The sequence below is a fragment of the Remersonia thermophila genome, chromosome 6 (genome assembly GCF_042764415.1).
Source record: "Remersonia thermophila strain ATCC 22073 chromosome 6, whole genome shotgun sequence".
NCBI lineage: Eukaryota > Fungi > Ascomycota > Sordariomycetes > Sordariales > Chaetomiaceae > Remersonia > Remersonia thermophila.
Genome location: NC_092222.1, coordinates 1,077,840 through 1,103,899, shown reverse-complemented (window position 1 = coordinate 1,103,899; position 26,060 = coordinate 1,077,840). Strand labels below are relative to the sequence as shown.

At 62.3% G+C, this 26,060-nt stretch overlaps 8 protein-coding genes and 1 non-coding gene across 9 annotated transcripts; 4 read left to right on the top strand and 5 right to left on the bottom strand.

The window, feature by feature from the left end:
* Nucleotides 1–718: 718 nt before the first annotated feature.
* On the bottom strand, nt 719–4,549 carry VTJ83DRAFT_6494 (uncharacterized protein; the record flags this gene model as incomplete). The annotated part of the gene is made up of 9 exons (XM_071013211.1): nt 719–956; nt 1,034–1,832; nt 1,922–2,392; nt 2,482–3,241; nt 3,306–4,027; nt 4,092–4,163; nt 4,232–4,304; nt 4,383–4,412; nt 4,484–4,549. 9 exons carry the CDS (start codon nt 4,547–4,549, stop codon nt 719–721), a joined length of 3,231 nt encoding a protein of 1,076 aa, XP_070864121.1.
* Nucleotides 4,550–5,737: 1,188 nt separating this feature from the next.
* Nucleotides 5,738–5,821, bottom strand: VTJ83DRAFT_t141. The gene has a single exon. It is a non-coding gene; the product is annotated as a tRNA-Trp (tRNA).
* A 2,326-nt stretch (nt 5,822–8,147) lies between these two features.
* Nucleotides 8,148–9,323, top strand: VTJ83DRAFT_6493 (uncharacterized protein; the record flags this gene model as incomplete). The annotated part of the gene is made up of 1 exon (XM_071013210.1): nt 8,148–9,323. One exon carries the CDS (start codon nt 8,148–8,150, stop codon nt 9,321–9,323), a length of 1,176 nt encoding a protein of 391 aa, XP_070864120.1.
* A 1,035-nt stretch (nt 9,324–10,358) lies between these two features.
* VTJ83DRAFT_6492 (uncharacterized protein) lies at nt 10,359–12,240 on the top strand (the record flags this gene model as incomplete). Its single annotated transcript, XM_071013209.1, has 4 exons — nt 10,359–10,383; nt 10,466–10,532; nt 10,637–12,074; nt 12,148–12,240. The coding sequence occupies 4 exons, from the start codon at nt 10,359–10,361 to the stop codon at nt 12,238–12,240; spliced, it is 1,623 nt and encodes a 540-aa protein (XP_070864119.1).
* A 249-nt stretch (nt 12,241–12,489) lies between these two features.
* On the bottom strand, nt 12,490–13,245 carry VTJ83DRAFT_6491 (uncharacterized protein; the record flags this gene model as incomplete). The annotated part of the gene is made up of 1 exon (XM_071013208.1): nt 12,490–13,245. The coding sequence occupies one exon, from the start codon at nt 13,243–13,245 to the stop codon at nt 12,490–12,492; it is 756 nt and encodes a 251-aa protein (XP_070864118.1).
* Nucleotides 13,246–15,355: 2,110 nt separating this feature from the next.
* On the top strand, nt 15,356–17,607 carry VTJ83DRAFT_6490 (uncharacterized protein; the record flags this gene model as incomplete). The annotated part of the gene is made up of 2 exons (XM_071013207.1): nt 15,356–15,410; nt 15,485–17,607. 2 exons carry the CDS (start codon nt 15,356–15,358, stop codon nt 17,605–17,607), a joined length of 2,178 nt encoding a protein of 725 aa, XP_070864117.1.
* A 536-nt stretch (nt 17,608–18,143) lies between these two features.
* VTJ83DRAFT_6489 (uncharacterized protein) lies at nt 18,144–19,944 on the bottom strand (the record flags this gene model as incomplete). The annotated part of the gene is made up of 4 exons (XM_071013205.1): nt 18,144–18,230; nt 18,299–18,657; nt 18,810–19,435; nt 19,502–19,944. 4 exons carry the CDS (start codon nt 19,942–19,944, stop codon nt 18,144–18,146), a joined length of 1,515 nt encoding a protein of 504 aa, XP_070864116.1.
* A 1,418-nt stretch (nt 19,945–21,362) lies between these two features.
* VTJ83DRAFT_6488 (uncharacterized protein) lies at nt 21,363–22,119 on the top strand (the record flags this gene model as incomplete). The annotated part of the gene is made up of 3 exons (XM_071013204.1): nt 21,363–21,431; nt 21,495–21,929; nt 21,997–22,119. 3 exons carry the CDS (start codon nt 21,363–21,365, stop codon nt 22,117–22,119), a joined length of 627 nt encoding a protein of 208 aa, XP_070864115.1.
* A 1,010-nt stretch (nt 22,120–23,129) lies between these two features.
* On the bottom strand, nt 23,130–25,655 carry VTJ83DRAFT_6487 (uncharacterized protein; the record flags this gene model as incomplete). Its single annotated transcript, XM_071013203.1, has 3 exons — nt 23,130–24,999; nt 25,066–25,516; nt 25,604–25,655. The coding sequence occupies 3 exons, from the start codon at nt 25,653–25,655 to the stop codon at nt 23,130–23,132; spliced, it is 2,373 nt and encodes a 790-aa protein (XP_070864114.1).
* Between the last annotated feature and the right edge of the window lie 405 nt (nt 25,656–26,060).

The following is a 26,060-nucleotide window of genomic DNA, read 5'->3' as shown; positions in this document are numbered from 1 at the left end:
TGCCCGTCACCGGAACGGGAGGCATGGACGGTCCAAGCGCGCCCGCCATCGTGGCAGCCCACAAGACACGCCCGCCTGCGTATGCTGCGTATACCTCCTCCATGGGACCGTCGTCGCACCGCATGCCGCAGCGGCCATCCGAGACGTTCCTGTTTTGCCGACACCGCGAGCACAACGGACACACGCCGCATCCCTCTTCTTCATGACGCTTCATGACGGCAACACATGCCAACCACCACCGCCGCCGCTCTCGCACCCACGCCGCATCAGGACCCTCAGGTTTTCTATTGGTATCACTACACAAGCACACATAGAAAAGCCACCGCCCCCCAGCTAGAAGGAGCCCGCACGCGCGCACAAAAACATCACACCGGATATTATTATCTGTTCGCCTCCAATCCATTTCCCCTCCGCCAGTTCGCCTCCCAAAGTCCTTGGGAGGAAGAGGCCCAGCAGCCGGGATAGGGGAGGTAGTAGGCAGGTCAGGCAAGCACCCGCGGGAGATGGGCATCGGGCATCGGGCATCGGGCATCGGGCCTCGGTCCTCGGCCTCGCTCCTTTCCGTCCCTCCCCTTTCCCCCCCTTCCTCGTGTCTTCCCAACCGCCATCATAACCCGTAAAACTCCCATCCGTCCCCAGCCTCGATGCCGTCGTTCCCTTCTCTGCCGCCCTTCTCATACCCCGGCGCAAGCTCGCCTCGAAACTCCACCCCGACCAGTCACAACTCCTCGTCCTCCAGCTCCGACGGCTTGAGCAACCCGCTCACCTTGGAGCGGCGCTCGATGTCGGCCGCCCGCGCGTCGCGCTCCTGCTGCTCCTTCTCCACCTGGTACAGCTCGGCATTGTCGCCCGCGAACTCGCGGAGCGAAATGAGGAAGTCGCGCAGCGCCAGCCGGAACTTGTCGTACTGCGTGTTGAAGCTGAAGAGGCTCTCGACGAACTGGGTGACTTGGACCCTGTCATGGCGAACACACGGTTAGCGTCGGCCCCCAGAGGCACCGCGGCAAAAAAAAAGGAGGCCGGCAAAACTTACGGGGTCAGGTTGGCAAACGCGTTCTGCAGCAGGGTGCTAACAAAGCCGCCCAAGAACTCGCGGTTGCCCGTGCCCGGCGGCACCTGGCTCGCCTCGAAGATGGGGCCCGTGATCTTGGGCTGCGACCCGTCGGCCGGCGACACGAAAAAGAACATGCGCATGAGCAGCAGCGACTGCGTCTTGAACCCGGCCTTGTGGTCCTGGTCCGTGAGGACGAAGAAGACGTCTTGCAGGATCGGGATGAAGAACTGCTGGAAAAAGGCGTTGCACGTCTGCGAGTCCGTCTTCTCGGCGATGTTGTTGATCAGCTCCAGGCACATGTTAAGGCCGGCCGTCTCCACATCCCGGTTGTCGTGCTTGCTGGCCCACAGGCACGAGTCGATGACAAACTTGAACTGCCGGTTGTCCATCTTGAGGAGCGCGGGGAAGCAGTGCAGGTTGATGGCGCGCAGCAGGTTGAAGAACTCGACGCGGTGCTCGGGGAACTCGGAAAAGTCCTTGTTGATCATGTCCAGCGTGCACTCGAACACGTTCTCCATGATGACGGGCACCTGGTCCTCCATGTGGCCCTGGAGCTTGGTGATGATGGCCGTCATGGCCTTGAGCACCTCGGCGTCGCGGGCGCCAGGGACGTTGCGGTTGTAGTCGACCAAGACAGAGTCGAGAAGCTGCGGAACCATGTCGGTCCGGATCGCCTGCGGGTCCTCCGACTTTTCGACAAAGATCTCGACCAGCTTGAGGATCTCCTTCTTGATGGTCCGGAGGCCGCGGACCTTGGGCATCTTGGTCGCAATCTCGCCTGCTCGGTCGACGGTTAGCTCGAGGGGGATCCATGGCACGCGAGAAAAGAGGCAAAACACGAAGGGGGAAGGGAGGAACGCGGCTCACCTTCGCGCGCCACCGCCTCCGAGATGAGCTGGCTCGTGGCGGCATACATGGACAGCATGTCGCTGTAAAGGCGGCCGATCTGGGGGTAAAAGTAGGTGCCGATGGACGAGCAGGCGGACACGTTGGTCTTCATGATGTTGCCGATGATCTTGATCGTCTCGGCGTCCTGCAGGATGGCGGGGTTGATGGTGGCCTGCTTGATGATCTCGTCCCAGGCGGCGTTGGGGATCGCCATGAGCTGCTCGAGCAGGCGCACCCTCAGGTTCTTATCCCCCTGGGCGGCCACCATGTAGCCGCACGCCTCGTAAAAGGTGTGAACCTGCTGGGGGGTCAGGTCGCATGTGATCTTGGCGAGGTTCTTGATGATCTCCTCGATAAAAGGCTCGTTCTCGCTCGGCTGGAGGGCCACAAAATGGCGCCTGCACGACTTGGCAATCTTGATGAAGGTGTCGCACGCCATATCCTGAACGCCTGGATGCAAACGGTGCTCGGTTAGCAAAGAGGCAGGGAGGGGGAGGGGCGGCGCTCTCGCGGTCCCGGGGCGCCAAGGTTGCGCTCACCTTCATGCGACTCGTGCATGAACTCAAACAGCTTGTTGACGACCGTCTTGAGGAACTTCCAGTGGGCCTTGAGGAAGCGCGGGTACTGGCCGACGATGTACATGATGTTGCTGGCCACGACGGCCTTGTTGTCCTTGCCGCGCTTCATCTCGGTGAGGCCCAGCAGGTCCTTGATGACGGTGACGAGGAAGCGCTTCTCCGTCTCCTCGTTCATGGCCAGCGAGATGGAGCCGATGGCCCAGCAGAGCACGTTGCAGTTGTGCCAGGACCACTCGGAGCCGTCCACCTGGCGGGCCAGCTTCTCGGTCATGATCTGCTCCGTGTCGACGACGTCGAGGTGGGTCAGGTAGACGAGGCATTCGCGGATCGTCTTGTAGAGCTGGACCGTGTCCGTCTCCTTGACGAACTCGCGGACGATCTCGCCCTCGTCGTTCTCGACGATCAGCACCTCCTCGGGGCGCACCATCTTCTCGATCATGACGACGCGCAGGTTGGACAGCACCTCGTTGTACTTGTGCTTGCGAAGCGGGTAGTTGGCCAGGATCGCGGGGTTCGGGGCGCCGCCGCCGCCGCTGCCGAGCGCCAGCGGCTTCATCTCGGCGATGGGCAGGTTCATCATCTCTTCGTAGAGCTCCTGGACGAGCTTGAGCCAGTAGTCGAGGCAGATCTTGAAGATCTCGCGGTCGTCGATCTGGGAGATGCGGATCAGGTAGTAGTGGCCGTGGGTCAAGAAGTCACGGTTCGGCAGGTTCTCGATGAGCTGCGCGGCGTCGGTCAGCCCCGCGGCGGGGAGAGGTGCACAGGGTCCAACAAGGAAAGCTCACCGGCAGGTGCACCGTGAAGAAGTTGCACAGAAACAAGGCCAGGTTCTGGATGAACTCTTGGTCCCGCGAGTTGCTTTGCGGGTACGTCGACTTGAGGTCCATCTCGAGGGGAATGATGTTCGAGATGGAGGTCAGGACCTCGGTGAACATCTTGACGAGCTGCTCGTCGTACGAGTTGATCTGGCCGGGGCCGCCCGTCTGCAGGCCGCCGATCTCGGTCAGGCACTGGAGGGTGACGTTGCGGAACTCGGGCACCTCGAGGAACCGTGACCGCAGGGTGTCGATGAGGGGCGTCTCGAAGATGTAGCCGAGGGGGATCCAGTTGCAGAAGCGCAGGAGGGTCTCGAGGGTGGCCTTGATGAGGCTCGGCTGCGTGGCGCTGTTGAGGATCTCCTGGCAGAGCTGGAAGATCTGCGAGAACTCGGCGCACATGGTGGACTTGAGGTTGCGCGTCTTGGTCGACGTCATCTGCTCGGCCGAGTAGTCAAACACCTCCTCCGAGAGGAGGCGAAGGATGATCATGTTGTTCTCGCAGACCGACAAGCTCGAGTGGCAGGCCGAGATGATTTCGTTGATGAAGGTCGGCCAGTTGTGCGGCCATTCCTGCTTGAGCACCGAGACGAGCACCAGGTTCAGCTTGTTGAGGAGGGTACGATGCGCGCGGAGGGACTCCTCGGAGCTGGAGCACTGCAGTATGTACTGCACGACAAAGTTGCGGATTCCTGGGACCGTGTCAGCCGGGCGGTGTCGGCGGCGTGGCATCCACGAGAGGCATCGCCGGCTTGCCTTGACATTGCTCCCGTGGCAACACCTTCCACCTCGTCATGATAACGTTGTCGAGAACCTGCAAACCCAGGACTGCCGTCTCGCTGTCAGTTTCGAGAGCTGTTGGAAGGGGGACGGGGGGGGTACAAGAGGGCGCAAACATTTGGTCTGCTCGTATGTCGCCCTCGAAAGGATCTCGTCGACCATCAGCCAGGCATCGGGGTCTTCCTTGAACTGCAGCCGGCGGTTAGCTCGGGTCGATGCGGGGTACCCGACCCGGGGGGAGGGGCGCAACGAGGGGGTCAAACGTGCCTGGTTCAAAGCGGCTTGCGCAGCTTTTTGCTGTTGGGGAGGGGGGTGAGGCGTCAGCGAAACGGTTCTTGGACCGGCCTGGGGGAGGAGGCATTCCGCACCTGCTCGCCGCGGCCTTCATAGAAGGCTCGGACGGTCGCGTCCAGCTCCTCGATGGAGACGGGCATCGTCGGTCAAAGCCTTGTCTAGGGGTGTCGATTCCCAAATGGAAGGGGTGGGGGGGAAAGGAATCGCGGGAGAGCGAACGGGTTGCAGAGAGACGACGACGCCGGCGAGGTGCTAGATGCAGGATGTGCGGGATGCGGGGGAGGGGAGGAAGAAGAAACGACCAAGAACGCAGGTTGGTCGCGATCGGGAGGCGGGGAGGGGGGAGGTTGGGTTGTGAAAAAAAGAAAAGACCGGGAGGATCTGAGGCGGTCAAGGAGATGCGGCGGGGAGTACTAGGTAAGGGGCAGGTAGAGGTTTTTGGATCGAGGCTCCTGTTCGCTGAGAGGAAGAGGGTTGGGAGTGGGATGACGAAGCATCGAGAAGGAGAAACAGTTTGAGACTGAAAGATTGAGGTCGGGTTGGCAGCATGGAAGCTCCAAAAGACCGACTTGACCCCACCAGCCTCTTGATTGTTGCTGCAACCCCGCCTTCGGCCCGCTGTGCTGGCACTGAGAAAGCTTCCATGCGGCTCCACTGACTGGCCTGACTGCCTCTGCTGCTCGCTAACCGCTTCTTCCATCCACCGGTCAAACTATGTACCAACACCGGATTCTAATTAAAAAAAAATAAACAAATACAAAAACAAGGACCTGAACGTCCCGCAAGAGATTGCATCGGCTGTCAAAGCCTCGGAATCCTCCCAGATGGGCGCTGTTCACATCTGGTCTGTGCCCCCCCAAGATAGGAAATCAACAACCTCGAATTGGAGTCAATGACATAAACAACCCGCCTCGATCCACAACCCCTCGCGCGCTTACAAAAGCCGTTTTGCCATCTGCGGGTTGCCCGGAGACGACGGCATTGGATGTTGATATAGGCGCCTATGCGTAGTAGCGTCTTCCGGGGCCAGGAGCGGGCTGCCAACAAAACACAGCCCGGGCTTCGCATCCACCTCTCCGACCGACAAATCTCGTCCTCGGGCTGTGGCCGAATTTCCGGTTTGCTGTTGTCGTCCCTTTTCTTTTTGGTTGATGCAACAAAAAAAAGTTACAATTGTCAGCCACCCGAATCCTTCAATCTTCATCCTGCAGGATCCATTCCCGGGTGGAGCCCAGCATCGGACGGACGACAAGAGATTCATGCAGTGGAGTCCCAGGCCAAAAAAAGGCTCTGCGCGGAACCAAAACTACCGGCAAAAGTGAACAGCTTGAGGCCTACCCGATTTGAACGGATAACCTTTCGATGGCTTGGAGTAGCTGGAGTCGAACGCGCTACCGTTGCGCCAAGGCCCCTGTTGTTGGTTGAAATTGGTGGTCTGGAAATCGAATGAACTATGGTGTTGGTGGCATCCCCATCCCCCAGCGCCTGCCTCCCTCTCAGGCTGGGGGGTTTTTGGCGCGGCTCGAAACATGCCGATCAACTTCCCAAGTTTCTCCAAGCCCCGAGAGCCTTGAAGAAAAAAACGTTTCCGTCATTTCCGTTTGGGTGTCATTTCAACCCCATCCGTAGCGTGGCGTTGGCGCACATGCTTCCTGTCCAACATCGCCAACCAGCACCGAGCTAAGACAGGTTTCTGACGTCAATCGCCACCTTCCGTGTCTTACTTGTCGCCGGAGGAGTCAAGCTAGGTGGAGCAAATCAAGAGCGCCCGAGAGCACATTGGCATGCGACGAATTCGCCTCTTCGTTGCCGGCCTGTATCGTAGAACCGCAGCACGACTACTATGTAGACTACTATACTGTCTCTCTCAGCTGTCTGCCTCCTGGTTTTATTTTTTTTTTAATTTTTTTTCATTTTTTTTTTTTTTTTTGCCATGACCGGGTCAAAGGCTGCTCGGCCGCGACGTTTGCGAGCTGCCCTGTCATCCGTTGTCCGTTGGTTTCCAGCGTGCGTCCGAATTGTTGATGGGGCGCGACGAGGCCATCCTGAGCTCGCTCGTAGGCTAGCATCGTTATTTTCCAGCGGTTCGAGCAGAGCACGCGCCACTTCTGCGGGCGCCAGATGGCGATTTTTTTTTTTTTTAGACGGAGCAAGAAACGGCTTGTCCCACTGTTTCTGCCGCTGGCAACATCGCCCGAGGAAGACGACATGTCCGGCCGGCCCGACGGTTTGGATACAGCCCGGCGGCGATCGCATTAAGTATGGGACCAGGGAAATGACCCTTGCCCGAGCGATGTTCCCTGAGCAGGCATTCGGAGATTCCACTTTTGGCCCGGGCATGAAAGCCCTCGCATTCTCTTTTGCTTGAGTCAGGCGAATGACCGGGCAGTGGCTCTCCGAGGCCCGCTATCAAGACAATTTTTGGTCACAATTGTATTGTTTTCGAATCATTCCGTGCTGCTCTGGGACAACGGCCCGCGTATCGGCTGCCAGCCAACTTTCAGGTTTCTTTGCCATCGCCAAACAGCCATTTTTTTTTTTCACGCCTGTCAGGAACCTGGAACTGTCGTCACATCGTCCTTTGGGGGCCGGGCGGGAGGGGGCCCACCGAGCTCAAATTGGCGAGGCCAGGAACCGGGCAGGCCAGCAGCGGCCGGGCGAACCGTCGTCCGAACCGGTCGCCAACGCTGCCTCGGTTTCCTCCATGGTCGATTCGCCCGCCGTTCTTCAAGGTCAGGGGCTCGTTTTGTCGCGTTGGCGGATCGCCGCTGGGGGGGGATACGAGATGTCACGTAGCAGTATGTAAGGGTCGAAGCACGTGTCTTTGGTGTGACCTCAAGGAGGAAAAGGTCGTGCGGAAAATGGCTGGGTACCTAGGCACGCCCTTGAGACGGAGTAAGCATCCAAACTGGATTGGGAAGTGATCCGGCACAGCCCGCTGGGGGGGAAAAAAGCCCTTCCTTGCGAGTGGCTCCCCCCTCCCCGCTGCGAATGGAGAAGCCATGGGCTGGCTTGCAATGCCAGCTGCCCCGAAATAGAAAGCCGCCCACCTCCAATTTCTCGTTCCCAGCACCCACGGCCCTCGTCCATTCCCTTTCGTTCTTTGGATCCAACCAACCCCCTTCCCGTCGCTCCCTTGCGTCTGCAACCTCGCCTCGTGCCTCTCGACGACGACGACAACAAACAACAACGACCACGGCGAGGTCAGTACATACCTTTGTACCATCAAGGGCCAATGTACTAGTCGCTTGCAGCGCCTTTGGTCTTTTTTTTTTATTTTTTTTTATTTGTTTCTATACGCCCTTTCTAGCTGCGCCGACGGGTGAGCGCAAGGACGGACGCCTCAGTGCCGAGCGCAGCCACCGTCGCGCCATTGCAACCATCGGCCCAGTCCTTTCAGCCTCAGTCCCTTGATTCTCTCAGTCTCCTTCTCTCTCCCTTTCCTCGGTGCCCACCCTTCTTCCAACCCGCGGCTTCGGTCACTCGGAGCGATCTCTTCCTCTCATTCTCTGCCAAAAAGGTTGGTTTTTGCGCAACCACCCCACCGACAACAACAAATACCCACCCCTCGCCTCGAGCCTCCCTCCCCCCCTGCCGCCCTCGCTCAGGGTACCACACCCAGCCCGTCCGGCGATCCTGTGTCCAGCGACACATTGTGCCCGCCCACGACGCGGACGCTGGGCTGACGCGTTGCGCTCTCGCAGGAATTCTCTTCGGTTAGGGCAGCAGCTACTCGCCATGGCCGATAACACCACCCCGGGCACCCCCCAGGAGCCCACCAACCCTCCCGACGTCCCTCCTACCCCTACCGACCAGCCGACCTCGCCGCCACCTCCCACCAGCGATCCGCCCGCGCCCACGCCTACGACGCCGACGTCACCGCCGCCGCCGCCGCCGACATCAGACTCGAGCTCCACCAGCGAGACGCCTGCACCACCGCCTCCTCCACCGCCCACATCCGAGACGCCGAATCCCGTCCCGACGGACACTCCCAACCCCCAAGTGCCCACCGATCCCCCCGTGGTTCCCACGAGCACCGCCGTCACGACCCTCACTTCGTACTACACGCCCACGCAAACGCCCGGCGATCCGGGACAATCGGCGTCGCCCACCTCGTCGGTCCCGCCCTCCGTCAGCCCAGGCAGCGGCTCCAGCGGGGGTCTCGACAACAGCGCCAAGATCGCCATCGCCGTCGTGGTGCCCATCGCGGCGGTCGCGATCCTTGTTCTGGCGGGCATCTTCCTGTGGCGCAGGCGGAAGCAGCGGAAGGCGGCCGAGGAGCAGCGGCGCAAGGAGGTGGAGGACTACGGCTACAACCCCAACGCGGATCCCACCCCGACGATTCCCGCCGTGGCGGCGTACGACATGCGCGAGGACAGCTCGGCCGGCTACCGCGGCTGGGGCTCCACGACGGCGGCCGGCTCCGCGGCGAGGAAAGGGTCGACGGCCATGTCGGGCGGCGTCGGAGGCGCCTACTCGGACGTGGGGACCTCGCCGACCGCGCGCACCGTGGAGCCTCTGGTGAACGACGCGGCGCCTTCGCCCGAGGGCGAGATCCTCGGCGCCATGGGCCCGTCCGCCTCCAAGAACCGCGCCGACGTGCGGCGCGGGCCGTCGAACGCTTCGTCGTCGTACAGCGCCGCGGGCCGGTCGGACGGGTCGGGCGACGCCCCCGTGGGCGTTGCCTACGGAGACCCCAACCAATACTACGACCAGTACGGCGGCGGAAATCCCTACGGCAACAACTTTTACGGCAGCCCCACGGCCGAGCTCCCCGGGTCCAACCCGCCGGCCGAGCTCTCGGGCGGCGGCAGCTCGCCCATCATCCGGGACGTGACGGCCCGGCGGAACACACGCATCGAAAACACGGGGCACTACCCGCAGCAGACGGCAGGGATCTCGCAGAACTTTTGATCCCGCCCGCGGGGTAGCCGAAGCCTAACCATCATGTCGTCTGTCTTTTTTTTTTTTCCTTTCTTGCTTTCTTTGTCCATGACCGGCCGTTGGTGCTTGTCACCCGACCCTCGGTCCGTTCCTCGGCGGTTCGTTGGAAGGGAAGGGAAACACAAGCACCGACGCCCAACGTTCTTCTTTTACATGTAATTTCGATGTTCTATGTGGACTATATGTGAACTACTGGCCTCCGGGCTCGATGTTTCTTTTGTTTTATTTTTTTTCCTCATTGGTTTCCCTTTATTTATTTTCTGTCTTGGTATATCATGAGACCTGGGTGGGTGGCTTGGGATTTGGGATTTTTTTGGGTGATTACTTGGGGAGGGATGGTGAGGACAGAGGGGTTAAGTTGAACCTCTGCGCATTGTATGTCTTGTTCGAGAGTCGTGACTTCAGTAAAGAAGACTGGGAAAATTCCAAATGGTTCTCGTCGTCATGAGAGCGGGGGCGGGTGGACTTGTGTGTTTACACAGAAAAAGAGTCTCCAATGTGTTACTGTGGTAATCGGCCCCCTGTGGAAAAAAAAAAGTGTCGAGTGGAAAACTGTCCAAGGATGCAAAGTCGTCTGCGAAAGATGAAACTAGCTGATGAACCAGGCCCGGAAAGCCATGGAAGTAAAAAGGCATCTCACGAGCTGATGGGCTTGGTCCGACCGACGATGAGGCGGAACGTGGAAGCGGTGTTGATCCGTTTGCCCCACCTTGAATAGGAGGGGAGCTCGAGTGGGTCCTCCACCCGGTTCTGAACTTTTCGGGGCATCCCACCTTCGAGCAGCGACTCCAGCGAGCTGCCTTGCTGCGTAGCCCGACAGACACCAACCGACCAAACCCCCTTCCCTCTTTTCTGCCGTTCTGAGCCACCTTTGGATCCTCGACACCCCTCGACCGGCTTTCCGTTTTTCGTTTGAATTTTCTGCTGGGGCCTCTTTGAATAGAAACCATTTCCGACAGCAACACCACCATCCCGCACGGCTAGGTACTGCCAACGACAGGCAAGATGCAGGCCCCTGTCTTGGTGATGAGTGCGTCCATCCTATCCATCCTCCCTCGGTCCGCTTCCACGGCGCCTTGGCTGACCCGGGGATGGCTTCCCCTTCTTCGCAGACACCCAGAGCGGTGACAGGCAGACCGGCCGCAAGGCCCAGCTGTCCAACATCGCCGCCGCCAAAACGTAGGCTTTCCCCTCCCCCCCTCCCCCCCCCCCCCCCCCCCCCCCCTTTTGTCCTCGACCACCCGCCGGGAAACCCCGCTCACATGGGCCCTCTCTGCACGCAGCGTCGCCGACATCATCCGGTCCTGCCTCGGCCCCAAGGCCATGCTCAAGATGCTGCTCGACCCCATGGGCGGCATCGTGCTGACCAACGACGGCCACGCCATCCTTCGCGAGATTGAGGTGTCGCACCCGGCGGCCAAGAGCATGATCGAGCTCAGCCGGACGCAGGACGAGGAGGTGGGCGACGGCACCACGACCGTCATCATCCTGGCCGGCGAGATCCTGGCCCAGGCCCTGCCGCAGCTCGAGCGCAACATCCACCCGGTCGTCATCATCCAGGCCTTCAAGCGGGCGCTCAAGGACGCCCTGCAGATCATCGAGGACATTTCGATCCCCATCGACGTCCACGACGACAAGGCCATGCGCCAGCTCATCTCGGCGTCCATCGGCACCAAGTTTGTGTCGCGCTGGTCCGACCTCATGTGCGGCCTGGCGCTCAAGGCGGTGCGCACCGTGACGTGGGAGGTGGGCAACGGGCGGCGCGAGGTCGACATCAAGCGGTACGCGCGCGTTGAAAAGGTGCCCGGCGGCGAGATCGAGGACTCGCGCGTCCTCGACGGCGTCATGCTCAACAAGGACATCACGCACCCCAAGATGCGGCGGCGCATCGAGAACCCGCGCATCGTGCTGCTCGACTGCCCGCTCGAGTACAAGAAGGGCGAGTCCCAGACCAACATCGAGATCACCAAGGAGGAGGACTGGAACCGCATCCTGCAGATCGAGGAGGAGCAGGTCAAGGCCATGTGCGACGCCATCCTGGCCGTCAAGCCCGACCTCGTCATCACGGAAAAGGGCGTCTCGGACCTGGCCCAGCACTACCTCATGAAGGCCAACGTCACGGCCCTCCGCCGCGTCCGCAAGACGGACAACAACCGGATAGCCCGCGCCACGGGCGCCACCATTGTCAACCGCGTCGAGGACCTGCAGGAGTCGGACGTTGGCACCCGCTGCGGCCTGTTCGAGATCGAAAAGATTGGCGACGAGTACTTTACCTTTTTGACCCGGTGCCAGCAGCCCAAGGCCTGCACCGTCCTGCTGCGCGGTCCCTCCAAGGACGTGCTCAACGAGATCGAGCGCAACCTGCACGACGCCATGGGCGTCGCCCGCAACGTCATGTTCCAGCCCCGCCTGTCGCCCGGCGGCGGCGCCACCGAGATGGCCGTCTCGGTGCGCCTGGCGCAGCTGGCCAAGAGCATCGAGGGCGTCCAGCAGTGGCCCTACAAGGCGGTCGCCGAGGCCCTCGAGGTGATCCCCCGCACCCTCATCCAGAACGCCGGCAAGTCGCCGGTGCGCGTCCTGACGGAGCTGCGCGCCAAGCACGCCGAGGGCAAGAGCTCGTGGGGCGTCAACGGCGACACGGGCGCCCTGGTCGACATGAAGGAGTACGGCGTGTGGGAGCCCGAGGCCATCAAGGTGCAGAGCATGAAGACGGCCATCGAGGTAATTTTGCTGCGTTCTTTCTTGCCATTCCTACGCATGGACAGCGTTGCTAACCCCGTGGGTAACAAAACAGGCCGCGTGTCTCTTGTTGAGGGTCGACGACATCTGCAGCGCGAGAAAGGCGCAACCGGGTGTGGGCACCGGCGGCGGCGGGACGGATGAGTGAAGCGGGGTGGGGGTACGTAGTCAAGGAGGAAAGCAAAATAAAATAAACGGGTAAACGCTGGTCTATCGGGGGGCCGGATTCCGCCCTGTTAGAAATTCAAGGTACACAGTAATCGTGCGTGTGTGTGCGTATCCCATGGAAAGAGAAAAATATAAAAACAAAACGCTCTAGACAAATGGATCCCCCGCCCACCTTGACCGGTTTTTTTCCCCATCTAGAAAAGCCTGGTTTCCTCCTGCGTCGCAAGGCTCAGTCGTCGTCGTGAATCACCAGGCCCGGCGCGTCAACGGGCACCGGAGGCGGGGCCGGGGCCGTCGGTTTCCCAGCGGCCGAGGCCTGAGGCTTTCGCGGCGCGTTCCCCTCGCTGCTCGTGCCGTCCTCTTTCTTCCCTCCCTCTTCCTGCTGCTCGGCCGGCCCTTTCGTCCCGGTCTCCTCGCCGCCGCCGACCTTCTTCTTCTTCTCCTCCTCCTCCTCCTCCTCCTCCTCCTTGACTTCTTGACCGTCCCTCTCGGCCGTCGCCTCCCTTGCTCCCGCCTCGCCGCTCTTGCTGCTACCGCCGCCGCCGCCGCCCTCGGCCGGCTTCGCCCCTTCGACCTTGGCCTTCATCTTGCGCCGCTTGGCCTTCTCGCGCTTCTCGCGGTTCCTGCGCGTGCGCTCCTCGTCCGCCTTCTCCTTGTCGGCCTTGCGCCGCTCAAACTCCTCCTCGGCCTTTTCGCGCGCCAGGTCCTCCTCCATGCGGCGCAGGCGCTCGTACTCGCGCCGCCGCGCCGCCTTGTAGACGTGGAACTCGCCCGACCCGGCGCCCGCCGACGAGCCCTGGACGTTGGTGACGATCTCCGGCGGCGGGGGCAGGGGCTTGCGCCCCAGGGGGTCGACCGTCCCGGGGGGAGGGGGCAGGCGGATCTCTTGGTCGGGCTTGCTGAAGAGGGAGTTGAGGTGGGAGGCCTGGGCCGAGTGCGGGGAGAGGGCCCTCCGGCGCTTTGCGGGAGGGGGGCGGGTGGCCATGGTGGTTCGAGAGGTAAAAGAGGGAAAAAAAGGGTATGGGCTGAGAGCTGTTGTCGAGGGCTTGGCTCGCTTTGTGGCCCGGGTGGTGGTGGTGGTAGTGGTGGTGGTGGTGGTGGTGAAAAAGGCTTCAAATCGAGGCACGTGACACAAGAGCGATTTGGGAGGTTGTGACTGGTGCGGTTGAAGTGGATGGATTGCTGAAGCGGTGATGGACGATGATGTTTCGTGTCTGAGCGGGTTGCGATCTTGGTTGCGTCGTGGTCGCGTCGCGAAAGAAAGTGAGCTCACCCACGGGGCTGTCCGTCCCCAAGGTTCCAAGTCCACGTTGAAAGTGGGCCTCTGGCGAGCCTCCCCGTCTCGAGATCACCTGGTCTTGGCATTTCTTGGCACGCCGCGGCTCAGCCACGCCGCCACACCACATGGTTGCACAAGCCGCGGAGATGCCCGAGCTCAACCAAGATTGACAGGGCGAGATCACGAGACGGGACCTGCAGTCGTCCCAGGCCCCAGATCGTGTTCATGGGAACAGGAGAGGGTTGCATGGGCAATATCCCATGCAGTTGAGCCGTGAAGCGTGCGCTTGCATAGCCGCCGATGCGAGAGCGACGCTCGCCTGCCGGCCAATCAGGCGACGGGGGATTAGCGCTTGTGTAAAATCCCAAGCGCCGACAAGCGACGTCGCGATAGGCGGGCAACTGCCGAGCGACCGACCACTTTCTCCTGGCTTCGGTGCCAACCGTTGAGGATTCTGCAACTTCGCGTGGCTCACCGGACGGGCGCCACCGCCCGAGCTCGGACAGCCTGGGAACCCCCCGCCCCCCCCCTGGCTCACCACCCGGACCGGCACAGGCGGGGTGGCACCAGAAGCAAGAGAAATGGCACCAAAGGTTTGTCAGGAAAATGGCGGGAGGACCTTGGCAGAGAGGTCCGAGATGGAAACGACCCAAGAGGCGTGGTGCATGGTGCGATGGGCCCCGGCTCGGGCACTAGCGGGTGGTGTACGTACTGTGTAGTAGGGCATTACCAAGCAGGATGCCGGAAACCTGCACACCTGCAAGCCTGCCATCGTTTCCAATCGCAAGCAAAGCACAACGGGCTGCCGAGACACGTCCAGCCCGAGGGAGAGCAGGGAGCCCAATGGGGACCGGCCGACCAGAGACAAGCAGAAAAAGCCTTGCCGTCGCAAACCACCTCAGCAGCAGAGACGCGGAAACCTTGAACAGCCAAGGTGGGGGGCGCATACGTAAAGGAGCTTATGCATGGCAAAGACGGCCAGTCGATTGATTAGGCACGCAGAAAATGCAGAGATGCGGGCTGGGGAAACACAACAGTATGAAAAGTACCTGGCCTGACGTGAGGTGGACTGGGTGCTCCCGTCTCGGACGAGGGCCTGATTTTTTTTTTTTTTTTTCTCACGACGGAACCTTCGCCAGACCAGAAAGCATGACACCTCAGGGGAGTCCTTGCGAGGGATTCAGGCTTCCAAGAGACGGGACAGGGAGTGCCAGGCAGCTGACCCGGGAATCTGGATGAGCCGATGGCGTTTCCCTTTTGTCCATGCTAGATTGGGACCGGGGGGGAAGGCGGGAGGGGGGTGGATGGATGGAGATGATGGGGGGGGAGGGAAAGCTCAACCCAAGGGAAAGTTTCCATCCAGTCCATGAACTGGAAAGCACATATCAAGCACCCGGCTGCCTCCGGGCCGGAATGCAAACAGAATCCACTCCATCTTCTTCTCACCCACCAACAACGATAACAACGACAACAACGACAACAACAACAACACAACCCCCAACAAGACTATACCATTGCCTGCTGCTGGCATTGGATCACTTGCCGTCCTCCTGAGCCCACTTAGCACAGTAGCCCAAGGGTACCTGAAACTGCCTACTTTCTTTGCTGTGCCTCTCTGCCCCGCCAACGCTCGGCTCCAACTCTCAACTTCCACTGGCCCGCCGCCGACTTGGACTTTGCTCGACGAACAAACTTGGACCCAACAAACAACCGAGACATAACCCCCTCGAGGAGAACCCCCCGAAAAAAAGGACCTCCAAAGCAAGAAGCACAAAAAGGATTGCACCCAGACGCTCTTTGATTCGGCGATCCAACCATGGGGAGACCAAGGTTAATCATTGTCATTCGCCACGCCCAGTCCGAGGGCAACAGTAGGTTTCCTCCTGCCCACCTTCTTCCCCCCAAGATGCTGGTTCTCGCTCGCTCACACCCTCCCTCCCAACAGAAAACCGCGACATCCACCAGACGGTTCCCGACCACCGCGTCAAGCTCACCCAGGAAGGGTGGCAGCAGGCCTACGATGCCGGCCGCCGCCTGCGGGCCATGCTGCGCCCTGACGACACCCTCCACTTCTTCACCAGCCCCTACCGCCGCACCCGCGAGACCACCGAAGGCATCCTGGCCACGCTGACCAGCGACGACCCGGAGCCCAGCCCCTTCAAGCGCGAAAACATCAAGGTCTACGAGGAGCCCCGCCTGCGCGAGCAGGACTTTGGCAACTTTCAGCCCTGCAGCGCCGAGATGGAGCGCATGTGGCAGGAGCGCGCCGACTACGGCCACTTCTTCTACCGCATCCCCAACGGCGAGAGCGCCGCCGACGCCTACGACCGCATCAGCGGCTTCAACGAGAGCCTGTGGCGCCAGTTTGGCGAGGACGACTTTGCCAGCGTCTGCGTCCTCGTCACCCACGGCCTCATGTCCCGCGTCTTCCTCATGAAGTGGTACCACTTCAGCGTCGAGCACTTTGAGGACCTGCGCAACATCAACCACTGCGAGTTCCTCATCATGCGCCGCAACGACCAGGGCAAGTACATCCTCGAGAACAAGCTGCGCACCTGGTCCGATCTCAAGCGCGAGCGGGCCGCCCAGCTGGCCAAATCCCAGGGCAACGCCAGCTCCAAGGACATGGCCACCCTCGCCCGCACCGGCTCCATCGAGGTCCGCCGCCGCTGGGGAGGCTGTCCCAACGGCTGCAACCACGACAAGAGCTTCCGCGTCCGCTCGACCCTCGCCGACCTGGTCAAGGCCGACCACATGCAGGCCAGCAGCGCCTCGGGCCTGACCAACGGCGAGAACGATACCACCGCCAACGGCGGGAGCAGCAGCACCGCCGCCCCCGCCGCCAACGGCACCACCAACGGCACCACCACCCCCGCCGCCAACGGCACTACCAACGGTGCCACCGTCAACCCGTCCTTTAACGGCACCGCCAACAGCACTCAAACCCCCAGCCTCATCACCCGCCGGCCCACCGCCAGCAAACGCTTCCGGTCGCCAGACGAGGCGGCCGACGGCGACCAGAACGGCACCAGGACCCCCGGAGGGCCCCGCATCGACATCGACAAGGCCCGCGAGGAGCTCGTCTCGAGCCCCGACGCCACGCCGTCCTTCATCTCGGTCGACGACCGCCTGCGGGCCCATCTCAAGAGCCCCAACCTCCCCCCGCCGCCGAACCCCCCGGCCTCGCTCGGCTCGGTCTACCTGCACGTCGGCCGCGACTTTGGCGGGACCTACAGCGGCCACAGCGACGATGGGGACGACGTTGGCTTGTCGTCGGACGACGACATCAACGGCGCCCGTTCCCGCGGGGTGCCGCCGCTCGGCCAGCCGTCCGCGGCCGGTGACAGCAAGCTCGACCCCGCTGCCGCTGCCGTAACAACCACCACCGCCACGACGACGACGACGACGACTACCACCACCGCCGCCGCCGCCGCCGCCGCCGTATCGGCGACGGTAACGATCCCCACCGGAACCGCCACCTCTTCCTCTTCGTCGGCCTCGCAAAGCGCAGCCGTCACGCCCCGGCCCGGGAGCCTCAAGGGCCCAGCCGCCACGGGCGCCACGTCGATGCGCCCGCACCGCCCGCACCGCCACGTTCACGGCTCGCACAACCGCCCGCCCTCGCGCATGGGCCGCGGCATGCGCGCCAACCGGCTGGGCGACCACCACAGCAGCGACGGCGAGCACGAGGCGGACACGGAGCGGGACCAGAACGAGAGCGACGGCGATGCGTGCAGCGTCTGCGGCGAGGACGGGGACGACGAGAGCAACAAGCAGGGGGCGAGCGTGAAGCTGCCGCTGAGAGCGAAGAGCGCCGTCGGCGGCGGCGACGACGGAGGAGGAGGAAAGAATGCCTCGGTCCCTGCTGCGGCCCCGGCCGCGGCTCCGGTTGGAGAAATCCTTGACGATGCTGACGATTCGGCGCCGCCGCCGCCGCCGGGACCGCTGCCGCCGGCAGCCGTGCCGTCGGATGACGAAACGCAGGAGCTGGCGGACGAGGCGGACGAGAAGGTCTTGTTGAAGGAGGAGGAGAGGGAGGAAAAGACGGTGATGGGGAGCGTCTTTTAGAAGAAAGGGCCGGGATGTTTTTTTTTTTTTTTAACCCAGCTTCAATGACGTGGCATCGAAGCTGGGTCCGCGTTTGGTTTCTTTTTTTTATGCATGATCATGATGGAGAAGATAATGTCGATGAGACGTCATGGATCTTGGGAAGGGTATAAAGAATGGAACTGAGGGTGGGGGAGGGTTGTTTGTGGGAGGAGTCCGGTGTCGTGTCTGCCTTTGCTTGCTGGGCCCTGGTTTCCTACAACCAGAGAAGGAGATTGGAGATGGTTTGCGACTGATGCTTGCAGCTCCCATGAGGATATACCACCACCTGTTGTTTGAGATTTCGATTGGCTATTTATTCGAGTTGTCTACCCTGGTGTCCCATCTTTTGTGTCTTTGTAGCGTCCATCCCGTCTCTTCCTCTTTGGTTTGGCTCGCGTGAATCGATAGGTAGGTACTAATAGATAGATATACGATAGGCAGATATGCAATCCCATGTACACATACACCCTTTCCCGCACCGCGCTCCCGGATATTAGTATCATACACGCCTTGTCTTACTCGGGCTTCTTGTACCCGCACTCGGCCAGGGACTCCTCGAGGGCGAGGATGGCGCGCTCGAGGTCGCCGCGGTCGGGGTCGGTCTGCCAACGAGACAAGAGACGATGGGGTCAGCCAGGATTCGCATCGCAAAGGACAAGGGAAAGCGTACCGCGCTCACGCCCATGTGGCCCAGCCGAATGTACTTGGACGCGATCTCCTTGTGGATGCCGCCGGCAAACACGACGCCGCGGGACGCCAGCCTCGGCAGGACGTCGGCGGGGGTCACGCCGTCGGGCAGGTAGATGGCGGTCATGCCGTGGGCCTGCTCGTCCGGGTGGGCGGCGACCTGCTTGAGGCCGAGGGCGGCGACGGCGCGCTTGACGCGGTTCGAGGCGGCGCGGTGCAGGGCGAAGCGGTCGGCGAGGGGCTTGGCCAGGATCTGCGTCAGGGCCGTGTGCAGGGCGCGGACGAGCTGCGGGGACGGGGTGGCAAAGTAGGAGGGCTTGAAGGCTTCGTAGTTTTGCATGACTGGCGGTGGGGGTTCGCGGCGCGGCGCGGCGCGGCGCGGCGTGGTTAGAAGGCGGAGGTTTTGTTTGCGCGGGGAAGAAGAGGAAAGGGGAAAACAAAAAAAAAAAAAAAAAAAAAAAAAAAAAAAAAAAAAAAAAAAAAAAAAAACATACTCGGGGTCCAGTTCGCCATGCTCGCAAAGTAAGCTCCCGGAGGGGACTGCCTGGAGCGGAAGGCGTGCATGGCCCTGGCGCTGAACATGGAGATGGACAGGCCGGCGGGGCAGCCGATGGCCTTTTGGCTGGCCGTGACGACGGCGTCGAGCCCCCAGGCGTCAAAGTCGATCTCCTCGCAGGCGACGCTGCAGACGCCGTCGACGACGACGAGGGTGTCGGGGGAGACGCGGCGGACCAGGCTGCTGACGGTGGGCAGGTCGCTCAGGACGCCGGTGCTCGTGTCGACGTGGGTGACGGTGACGGCCTTGAACTTCTTTTCCTTGAGGGCGGCCTCGATCTCGTCGGGCTTGGGGCGGGTGCCGACGGGGGCCCGGAGCTCCGTCACGTTGGCGCCGTAGACGCGCAGGCAGTCGGCGAAGCCGTCGCTGAAGTAGCCGGTGCCGAGGACGAGGACCTCGTCGCCGGGCTCGACGATGTTGGCGGCCACGAGGTCCCAGCCGAGGGTGCCGGAGCCCGAGAGGACAAAGGGCTGGGCGGCCGGGTCCGAGGTCTGAAAGAGCTTGCGCAGCATGGACAGGGTCTCGCCAAAGGTGCGGACGAAGGCGGGGCCGACGTGGCTCTCGCTGGAAGAGACGCAAAGGTCAGAACGGAATGGCTGCTAAGAAGAATGAAAAAAAAAAAGGACCAACCTGTAGTGGCTCATGGCGTTGAGGACGGCATCGTCAAACTCGATGGGGCCCGGGATGAGCAGGGTGGCGTGCGGGGGCTGCGACGACGAAGACGACGACATGTTGGGCGACAGGATGGACAGCAGGCGACGCGACACGGAGCGAGGCAGCAGAGAGGTGGCGATGGTGTCGGGAAGACGCTCGACGGTGAAGGGGGTGTTGATGGGGAGGACGGGACGGAGGTGACGCTGGATGAGGGAGAGGCGGGCGGGGTGATTGGGGCGAGAAGCGTCTTGATTTTGCGGAGGGTCGGTGGTGTCGTCGCCGCTGCGGGGCATCGAGGTCCAGGACCTGGTCTGGGTCCGGGCAGCAGCAGGATTCGAAGCACGAGCTGGCTGGCCGAGTCGTCTGCACAGCGTCCGAGCAGCCCCCGAGGCGGCGATGGATCCTGGGGAGAATGGCATGCCCTACTATGCCCTACAAAGGTATTTCTGGGTTATACCGCAGCGTGCAAAAGGAAGAAGGGCGGATGGATTGGCATGGAGCTGTGTTTGGCCGAAAGGGACCTGAGCCGACCCGAGCCCAAGAGAAACAAGAGCAACAAGGTAGTTACACGAGTATCAAATGGGGGGGGGGCGCCGCCTGCCCTCCCTCCATTCCGTTCCAGCTTCTGCGGGCCGCAGCCTCGGGATTCGCCATGACCCTGGTCCATGCCGATTTGGGAAACTTGATCAAGCACCAAGCAGATTGGCCCAACGTTGGCTTACTATAGACGGTGCAGAGACGGGTTTCCGGCCGTTTCATGTCCTTCCTCCAACCCTCCATTTTCCTTGCTGTGGCCCGGTTGTCCCGTCGCATGGCGGCCTGCTGCACACACAGCAAGGCGCTGCATCCGGGCCGGGCCCGGCCGCGCGGGCGTGCGGGCGGACAGAGCCGAACCCCGACGCCGGCGCGCCAAGAACGGGAAGCCGAGCGAGACCCGAGCATTCTTTATTTGGCGGCCAAACTGCCCAACTGCCCAACTGCCACACTGGAACGCTCGGCTCCCGCCGTTGGGTCGTTCCCATGGTGTCCAACCATGGCCAATTGGTTGGCGTGCCCATGCGTTTTTGCAACGGTCTTGGTCTATTCGTGCAGTGCCTACCTACACAAGACGGAAACCCCCGGGTTTCCCGACGACGGACAACAAAGCTAGGTACCGTAGCTTACCGACCTAGGCTTGTACAATGCCTCGCCGAGGAGCATAGGTCACCACCAGGAAGAGATGGGCCATCCAGGGTTGCAGAGCCAGGGTATCATGAGCGCAGAGGCGAGTACTATACGGAGACGGGAAGAAACCCTTTCGACACCTGTTTGCCATCGATGTTGGGGTTGTAGCTTGGCCAGAGGGAGGCCATGTACAGCTAGCTACTGTGTACACAGTAACTACCTATTATTATGTCATGGGACCAAGAAGCCCAAGCAGCCGCTTTGACCCTAACCCTGACCGCCCCCTCCCCCCCCCCCAATGTCCCGCCGTGTCGTGACGCTTGAGCGAGCTGCTCGACCTGACCGGCGGCGGCGGCGGCGGCTGACAGCTTCCCGTCCACATCCACGTCCACGTCCACGTCCACCTCCCGCTCAACCCACTGCCCGGCTTCCCACCTCATCTTGTCAACATCCATCCCAACCGTCGACCGCCCCCTCAACACATCCCCGCGTTCGTGCATCGCCGCCAAACCCGTTCGATCCAGTCGCCTATCGAGCTCCCACCAGACAGACCCATTGGCCAACGGCTTGCTTCTCCCGCTCCCGAGCTTCCCCCCTCGCATCCGCGCATCCTCTTGCCGCGTCCTCGTCTCTTATATCACCACCACCACCACCACACCACCAGACCACCACCATGGCCTTCCTAATCCTCGTCATCGGCGATCTGCACATACCCGACCGTGCCCTCGACATCCCCCCCAAGGTCCGGATCCTCTTCTCTGTCCCTCGGTCTTCGCTCGTCTAACCCGCCTCCCCCCCACCCCAGTTCAAAAAGCTCCTCTCCCCGGGCAAGATCGCCCAGACCCTCTGCCTCGGCAACCTCACCGACCGCGCCACCTACGACTACCTGCGGAGCATCTCGCCCGACCTGCGCCTCGTGCGCGGGCGCATGGACGTCGAGGCCGCCTCGCTGCCCCTGACCCAGGTCGTCACCCACGGCGCCCTGCGCATCGGCTTCCTCGAGGGCTTCACCCTCGTCAGCGACGAGCCCGACGTCCTCCTGGCCGAGGCCAACCGGCTCGACGTGGACATCCTGTGCTGGTCGGGCGGCTCTCACCGGTTCGAGTGCTTCGAGTACATGGACAAGTTCTTTGTGAACCCAGGCAGCGCCACCGGCGCCATGACGCCCGATTGGAACAGCGACAACAACAACAACAACAACGACGACGACGATGTGGTGCCTAGCTTCTGCCTGATGGACGTGAGTATCTTGTCGGCTTTGTTTTTGTCGGGGAAACAAGACGCTGACGGAGCCCATGCTGCGCCAGGTCCAAGGCATCTCCTTAACCCTTTACGTCTACCAGCTGAGGAAAGGCGAGAACGGCGCCGAGAACGTGGCCGTCGAAAAGGTCACGTATACCAAACCTGTCGAGCCGACGGGAGCTTCATGAGGCAACCCAGCACGCGGGCACGAGGATACGAAGCCAACGGCGTGGGACCTTGTTTTTTTTTTTTTTTTCACGGCACATACCTAGGAAGGAGAGCTCAAGCATCCACCACAGGCCCAGGCGGGCGAAAAAAAGAAGGGGAGGAGGAGAGAAACAACCACGAGTTTCAGGGATCCACGGTTCCCCGACCGGTTACAACAGAGGAGCCGCCAGGCTTGCGTTGGGTCGCTGGGTCCTCGGACGCTGGCCAGGACACCAAGAAAGCACGGAGCACACGATGGGACCGATGAGAGGGGGCGGGAGATCCGCTCCGAGGGAACCCAGCCGATCACGGGTTTGTTAATAGAGGGAACAACGAGAGAGTCGGCGCGCAAGCTGGCACGGCCTGGGGTTGGCTGGGCCACCTGCGGCGCCCGAGCCAGCGTTCACGAACGGAGAAGAAATTATACCATGAATCATTGTCCTTGGATCTCCTGTCGGCTTGTCCAATGGCACAAGGTACACACGGCATACGCACAGCCACCCTCTCGAGGCAGCGTCAAGCCGGTCGACGCTCGAACCCAAGGCGTGTGAACGATGATTGTGATCCATGAGAAAAGCTTAGGCCCTGCGCTACGTAGGCCCGGCAACATGGAGAACACCCAACCCTCAACTCCCAACACCGCAAGCTGCTGCTATCCATCCCTATGTAATGATGATGATGATGATGATGATCCCTCGCGCCGCGAAATCCCCAACACCTTTTTTCCCCCCTACCAAAAAAACGAAACAAGAAAAAAAAAAAAAAAAAAAACGCCAGGCGCTGGCCGATGCAACAAACTGGGAACGCCACACAACCTTTGTCTCGAGATACACAAAGACACAACGACACAACACCCCATGAAACAAGCCCTGCGCATCTCCTGCTCCTCCCTCCGTCCCCCCTCCCCCTCCCAACGACCCGAACGAATCCCACCAGCCAACGAACAAGCGACATGGAAAAGTCGAAAAAAAATAGAGAAAAAGGCATCCGATCAAATCATCATGCTCCTCCTCCTGACCACCCTCCCGCCCCTTCGGCCCGCCGCGCCCATCTCCACCTCGCCGCTCCCGCCGCCGCTCTCGATCGACGTGCCGCTCACGTCGGCCTCCATGTCCACGTCCTCGTCGGCCTCGGCGGCGGCGGCGGCAGCGGCCAGCTCCGTCCTGCGCGACAGGGACACGGCCGACATGGACGCCCGGCTCTTGCGCGTCACGGAGCCCCCGGCCGCCGCCCCCGCCGCCGTGGTTCCGGGTCGCGACCTGGCGCCCGCGCGGCCGCTCGGCTCGTAGGCGTCGTCGTTGCTGTTGTCCTCGTCGTCGAGGATGTGGCGGAGCGCGGCGGCCGCGGCCATGGAGGATTTCCTGGCCGCGCGGGCGGGTCGGGCGGCGGGCTCGGAGGAGGCGGAGGCGGCGGTGTCGGATGATGGTTGAGAGACAGATGAGGATGATGATGATGAGGTCGTCGTCTTCTTCGTCATGGGGAGCGTTGTTGTTGTTGTTGTTGGTGGTGGTGGTGGTGCAGGGGACGAGGCGGTGAAATCATAAATATCCGGCTCTCGGGCAGGCGGGGCAGGTTCGGAGGGGACGGCGCCCTCGACCGGCGCCGCCGAGGGGCGTTTGCGCCGTCGTTCGGTGACGGTGGCGCCGGAGGGGAGAAGCTCCGAGAGATGCTTCTTTTGCGCGAGGGGGCTGGTCGGCGCTTGTTGTTCTTGTTGCTGCTGCGTCTTGGACGATGACGAAGCATCGCCTGCCGCCGAGGAGCTCGGCTTGCCGTGGCTCCCCCCCGCCACGGAGCTTCCTCTCTCCGCTCTCGGCTTGCTGCCGGACGACGCGGGCGCCGCGGCGGGATGGTCGTCGGCCGACGAGACCGACGCCCGGCCGTTGAGCGTCAGGCTCAGCCGGTGAGCGTACTTGCCCTCGCCCGTGACGGCGTCGAACAGCTCCTTGGTCGGCCGGCGCATCTTGTCGCGCAGGTTCGGCTCGGCGTAGCTGATGGCCGGCCGCGTGCGGCGCGTGGGCCGTGCGGTCTGGCCCGTCGACGAGATGTCGGCGGGCGGCGGCGTGTCGTGCTGGACGTCTTCCTGGGCCGGCCGGTCGGGGGTCGCCGGGGAGCTGGGCGCCGCCGAGGGCAAAACGCAATCCATCTCGGCCGCGGCGGGCGGGTCGGGGAGGACGACCGCGTCGAGCTTGAGCCTTCGCGTCGCGCCGCCGTCCTTGCCAGCGCGGTCCTGCTTCTCCTTCGTCAACGGCTTCCCGTTCGTCGCCTTGCGCGGCGAGAGCATGTCGTCGTTGGTGCTCTTGGCGGCGAGCGGCGTCCTCTTGGGGCCCAGCGGCGTCTTGGTCTTCCTCTCGGGCTTGCCGCCGGCCGCCTCCGCCAGGCCGCCCTGGCTCTTCTGGCCGCCGCGCTTTTCCGTCGGCGCGGCGTTTTCCTTGCCCGCTCCAACGCTCCGCGTGGGCCCGTTCTCGTCTCCGTACTTTCTCTTGGCGCCCGCTCGCACCGGCGGCGGGCTGGGCTCGAGCGCCGGCGCGGGTTTCGGCTCCGCGGGCGTCGGTTCCTGCACCACGATTTCGTCGGCCTCCTTGGTCGGCTCGGGGCTCGCGAGCGGCTTCCTGTTGTAGTCCAGCTTGGGCGGCGTGGACAGCTTCATGGACCGCACCGGGCTCTCCGGCACGCGGTCCGGCTCGGGCGATGGCCTCGGCTGCTTCACGGGTTCCTCCTCCTCCTCCTCCCCCTCCTCCTCTTCTTCTTCCTCGTCTTCTTCTGCTGGTCCGTCGGCATACCGCGAGATCGGCGGCGGCCCGAGGTCGGGCGACTCGTTCTCGTCCTCGGCGGCGGCGCACAGGGCCAAAATCTCCTCGGTGCTGCAACGTGCCATCAGTACGTCTCCACACCCCCCGACCGCGCGCTTCCTGCTCGATCCCACGCACCTCATGGTAGCCCTCGGATACGTCTTGTTCTCAAAAATGGGCGGCAGCCGGCCCTCCTGCTCCGCCGACGCCTCGGCCTCGGCCGGCGTCTCGCGTCTCCTTCTGTGCGGCGGCGGGCTGCGGTGCGCGACGGCGCTCGGACGCGACCGGGCGCGGATCCCCTCTCCCGACGCGCGCCGCTTGGCGGGGGGCTCGGACCCGAGGGACCCCAGCAGGGCGGCGAAGTCGGCGAGCTGGGCCTCAAGGCGGGCCTTGACCTCGAGAGCGTGGTCGGCGATGCGGCGGGCGCTGCCGTCCTCGAGCTGCTTTTCGAGGCGCAGGATGCGGCTGCGGAGCTCGAGGTTCTCGGAGAGCAGGCGGGCGCAGTCGTTCTCGAGACGGCGGATCTTTTGGGACTGGTCCGAGTTGATGCGGGCGATGTCGCGGTTTTGGCGGAGGAATTTGCGTCGAACTGTGCGGAGGGAGGGGAAGCGAGGTTAGAGACGCGATCCGTGAGGAGGAGGAGGAGGAGGAGGCGGCGGCGGTAGGCTTCACGTACGTATCTCGAGATGGCTTTCCATCGGCACCGAGGCTTCGTTGAGACGCGCCATGGTGAACGGCCGGGCAATATAGGCGCCGGCGAGGGCGTTTTTCGGGGTGTCAAGGCGAGGCGTCGCGTCAAAAAAAAAAGCGATTTGTGGTTGAGGATCACGGGGTTGGCGATGGAGGCTGGCCAGCACGGCTGGTTGGTTCTTTTTCTCCGCCCTTTCGTCGTCCCGTCGCGCCGTGTTTACTTTGTTTCCCAAGGCGGACTAGCGTGTCGGCAAGCTGTTGATGTGGGTCTTGCAGCAACTGGCAGGAACAGGACGGGGAAACCCCGAAAAACGCACAGTGCGTCACCGTCGGGATTGACTCGGATGGCACTGTTCAGCCATCACTTACACAGTATTATACTGCGTACCCTCCCCCCAACTTCCAGGCTTGGAACCCACCCTCTGCGCTTCTCGCCATGAAAA